General features: G+C 44.4%; 1 protein-coding gene across 2 annotated transcripts in view; it reads right to left on the minus strand.

Annotated features, from left to right (window-relative positions):
• LOC107103317 (high affinity immunoglobulin gamma Fc receptor I-like) overlaps positions 1-1,532 on the minus strand; it is a 35,719-nt gene that overhangs the window by 27,550 nt on the left and 6,637 nt on the right. The window contains exons 2-3 of one of the 2 annotated variants that reach the window (XM_015402975.1): positions 492-527; positions 53-319 (exon numbers count right to left, since the gene is read on the minus strand). In XM_015402975.1, coding sequence (XP_015258461.1) covers positions 53-319; positions 492-527 — 303 coding nt within the window. Of the gene's footprint in view, positions 1-52; positions 329-491; positions 528-1,532 lie in introns of both variants that reach the window. The other variant, XM_015402976.1, reaches the window with a different exon arrangement.

Genomic DNA, 1,532 nt, shown 5'->3' on the forward strand with positions numbered 1-1,532 from the left:
TCATCCATTTCCACACAGCTTCATCAACACTAACTCCACAGTCTGATCTTACCAGTGACAGTGAGCTGGATGCTGCTGCTGGCTGCTCCCTCTCTGGACGACCAACACCAGTAAACTCCACTGTCTTCTGGGACAATGTAATTCATGTTACAGGTAGAACCAGCTGGTTCCCCCCATCCATCTTCACACTGAGTCCTGGTTCCTGTGGTTGTGTTCCTCCATACAGTCCATCCAGCAGAGCTGTTGTTCTCCTCACAGCTCAGAGACACAGAGTCTCCTTCAAAGAACTGAGATCTTCTGGGACTCACAGTCAGAGCAGCTGGGAGGAGGGAAAATAACAAACAGCTGCTTAGTTTTGACCTTCTCAGGGCTCCAAAACAATAAATCCTCAGCTGCACTATTGCTGTATGAAATGTAATCTTTTAAGACTTCTGAATCAGACGGCTAAAATACCCTTTAAGACATCAGTATAAAACAGGAAATTAACCAACCTTGTTTAGTAGAGCAGCTCGGTACAGCAGCTCCAACTACAGAGAGAACAAAAACATTTGGATGAATATTTCCACTTCTATTAATTTACTCTGTAACCTGCAAAAATTGTTTTATGAGCTTAAATAGCTATAGTTGACTTTTCATGCTTTCCATTGTGAATTCCATCCATTTTCTCCCACTTAGTCCTTGTCTGCGTCATGGTGAGGGCGGTGCCTATCTCAAGCTGTCAATGGGTGAGGGGCGGGTCATCCTGGACAGGTCACCAGTCTGTCGCAGGTTTACACAGAGACACACAAAGACACACAACCATGCACCAACACACTCACAGCTATGGAGGATTAAGAGAAGCCAATAATGCTAACATGTTATTGGACTGTGGGAGGAAGCCAAACACCTGGAGAGGGCCAAGCATGCTCAGGGACAACCTGCAAACTGCATGCAGAAAGAGCCCGGCCCGGGAATCGAACCCAGAACCTTCTTGTAGCAAGGCAACAGTGCTACCCCCTGGATCATCCTGCAGCCCTCCATTATTTCACAACACACTTTTAATCAGCGGAGGAACTTCTCACAATCTCAGCTTTGTTATTATAAGGTTAACTTGCTAATTCCCACTTCTTTAAGGTGTTAGCAATTCCGGAATAGCGCCCCCTTCATTTCCAGAGTGCAATGATGTCTCATTCATTGCTTCTTTCTGTTAACTGCAGTGAGGTTCTTATTATTTCTGTCTTTGCTGGGGTTTGGTTCAATATAAGTTAGTGATTGTCTCCCTCTAGTGGTCTGGAGCAGTTCTGCTATGTAGAGCCATTCTGCAGCCTTTCTTGACTTGCAGTTGTTTTTGTGATAACTTGCATTTTCTCTTTGCACGCATTTGTTTGTTTGTGTCTTAGCCTCTTTTATGTATTAGCGGGGGGGGGGAGTTGTACTTGCAGTCTCTTTGCACGCTGCTGCAGTTTTTTTTCTAAATTTCATCATTTCTCTTCTGCAACAACAGACTCATCTACTAATTCAGACAAAAGCAAACCTTCTATAGGTGTAAGAAC

The sequence above is a fragment of the Cyprinodon variegatus genome, unplaced genomic scaffold (genome assembly GCF_000732505.1).
Source record: "Cyprinodon variegatus isolate N-32 unplaced genomic scaffold, C_variegatus-1.0 Scaffold1421, whole genome shotgun sequence".
NCBI classification, from domain to species: Eukaryota; Metazoa; Chordata; class Actinopteri; order Cyprinodontiformes; family Cyprinodontidae; genus Cyprinodon; species Cyprinodon variegatus.